General features: G+C 37.8%; 2 protein-coding genes across 2 annotated transcripts in view; both read left to right on the top strand.

The window, feature by feature from the left end:
- The window catches only part of LOC119594751 (guanine nucleotide exchange factor MSS4 homolog), a 9,115-nt gene that overhangs the window by 4,254 nt on the left and 2,739 nt on the right, over positions 1 to 2,122 (top strand). The gene's annotated exons all lie outside the window — the stretch shown is intronic.
- LOC119594750 (U11/U12 small nuclear ribonucleoprotein 35 kDa protein-like) lies at positions 601 to 1,991 on the top strand. The gene has a single exon (XM_037943841.1). It carries the CDS (start codon positions 825 to 827, stop codon positions 1,575 to 1,577), a length of 753 nt encoding a protein of 250 aa, XP_037799769.1. The 5' UTR covers positions 601 to 824; the 3' UTR covers positions 1,578 to 1,991.

Raw genomic sequence — 2,122 nt, 5'->3', positions numbered from 1 at the left:
TTTTAATGTTGTTTTTGTATGACATCCATTTTGCAGAACTAGAGAAAATTTGCATTTACAAGTTTCCATTGAAAGATTAGGGAACTGAGATATATCTGATTGTTCATGAAGCAAGAAATATAATTGAATTGGAGGAGTGCTGTATGATAGAGGTTTTATTTTTGTTTTGGTCATCTATAGCTTGAATTTTATGTACTCAGTTTTTATGATATATCAGGGAATTATATGTGGTATGATATTTTCTCATGTGCAGCTTATTACCAGCTACAGTAACCAGCCAAAATTGGGTACTCTTCTCTAGTGGAACCATGGCTTGGAAAAGTGTCTTGATGTCATTAGATGAGGAGATATGTTGGAATGTTATTAGATCAGATGTGGTGGAATGTTATATTTGATGTGATATTTATAGATATGAAGGCAGGGTCATGATAAGATGTTGGCAGAGCTCATTATATATTTATTTTGTTAAATGTATATCTTTTTGCCCTTGGTATGACAGGGTATAATTAATTATTTGTAAGGGATTATAGTGGTAATGTCAGACTTGATGCATGTTTTGTCATGTTGATTGATGTAAATTTATGACATTAACTCTTGCAGAAAGGAAGACAGAATAGGAAGATAAGGAGATAGCAAGATTGTGATTGAAACTTACCTCTGAAAGCATTAGTTGTACATCACATCTGTACCAAGATTTAAACATATTAGAAGGATGGAGAAACTGAAAGATGTTTAAATATGCAAAATCTTCTCTGGTGCTTTGGAACTTACTTATCTCCTGATTGTTTTTAAAGCACGTGGCTTGGAAAGTCTACAAAAGCAAGATGCCAGGAGACTGGAAACCCATAGCACGTGAATATGACCCCCTGGCTGCTGGAAGCATTGATGGCACAGATACAGAACCACATGACAGGGCAGTTTGGCGGGCCATGCATGCCCACCACACCCCACCAGAGCTCCCTTCCAACCCAGATCGCACACTCTTTGTGGGCAGATTACCTCAAAATCTGAAAGAGGACCAGCTGAGAGACAGGTTCTCAAGGTTTGGTGTTGTAGAGAGTGTCCATCTGGTTACTGATATTATCACTGGCCAGAGCAAAGGATATGGCTTTGTGGAGTTCCGGCGAGGACGAGATGCAGCCGAGGCGCAGAGGGAGTGCCGTGGCCTCGAGATAGAGGGGCGTCAGGTGATTGTCGACTGGGAAGCCGGACGCAAGATGAAAGGCTGGATTCCAAGAAGGCTGGGAGGGGGCTGGGGAGGACGCAAGGAAGCAGGACAACTGAGATTTGGCTGTGTGGACAGACCATGGAAGAAACCCATTGTAATCAACCCGCAGCAGAAGCCCGCAGACACAAAAGGAGGATATACTGCAAGAGGGAACAGGGCTGCAGAGAGATACACAAGAAGCAGAGACAGCCCCAGGGAGACTAGGGGTAGAAGGACCAGCGTCCCATTTCGAAGACAAGAAGAATCAGGCAGAAGAGCAAAGCCGTTTTACCAGAGGAGGGATGAGAGTGAGAGTAGAGGTACAAGTGATTCCAGAAGATCGCAGAATAATGCAGATTATCGTGATTGAAATCCTAGTAAAGAAATGCATTTATTTCTTGAAAGGTAATTACAGAAAATGATATTGTTGTAATCATCCAGGGCATGCATATTCTCTGAAAAGGATTTGTGTAAATGATATTGAAGTTTGATAATATAAACTGTTTGATATTTATTTATTTTCAGCGAAGTTGGCTAAATATTTGTTATATGTCAGTGTCCTAGGTATGAACTGAATAGCTTTAATGGTAATGTTAAAAAAAAGAACACTTAAATGACAGTGTTGATTTTTTAGATTTTTTTTGTAATGTTCAGATATTTTTCTATAATATAGTATGTAAGTATGCTTTTTTCAGCATTTCATTATGACTACAATGTTAACTACTGATAAACTTGATATGATATTATAGTTCAAATTGCATTTTATTTTGAAAGAATTTATGTACATATTTTAAAAATTATTGTACTGACTAATAAAACCTGAGAAAGTGGAAGTTATTTTATTTCAAAATTGTTGAATTAGAAAAGAAATCTAGTGACAAGATTCTATTAAGATTATTATTGTAAGCAGATTAA

This window comes from Penaeus monodon, chromosome 34 (assembly GCF_015228065.2).
Source record: "Penaeus monodon isolate SGIC_2016 chromosome 34, NSTDA_Pmon_1, whole genome shotgun sequence".
In the NCBI taxonomy this organism is placed as follows: Eukaryota; Metazoa; Arthropoda; class Malacostraca; order Decapoda; family Penaeidae; genus Penaeus; species Penaeus monodon.
The sequence above is the reverse complement of the archived record's forward strand: the minus strand, read 5'-3'. Positions and strand labels throughout refer to the sequence as shown.

Excerpts from the sequence above, each read along its gene's own strand:
- LOC119594750 (XM_037943841.1), top strand. The coding sequence starts at position 825 with ATGCCAGGAGACTGGAAACCCATAGCACGTGAATATGACCCCCTGGCT.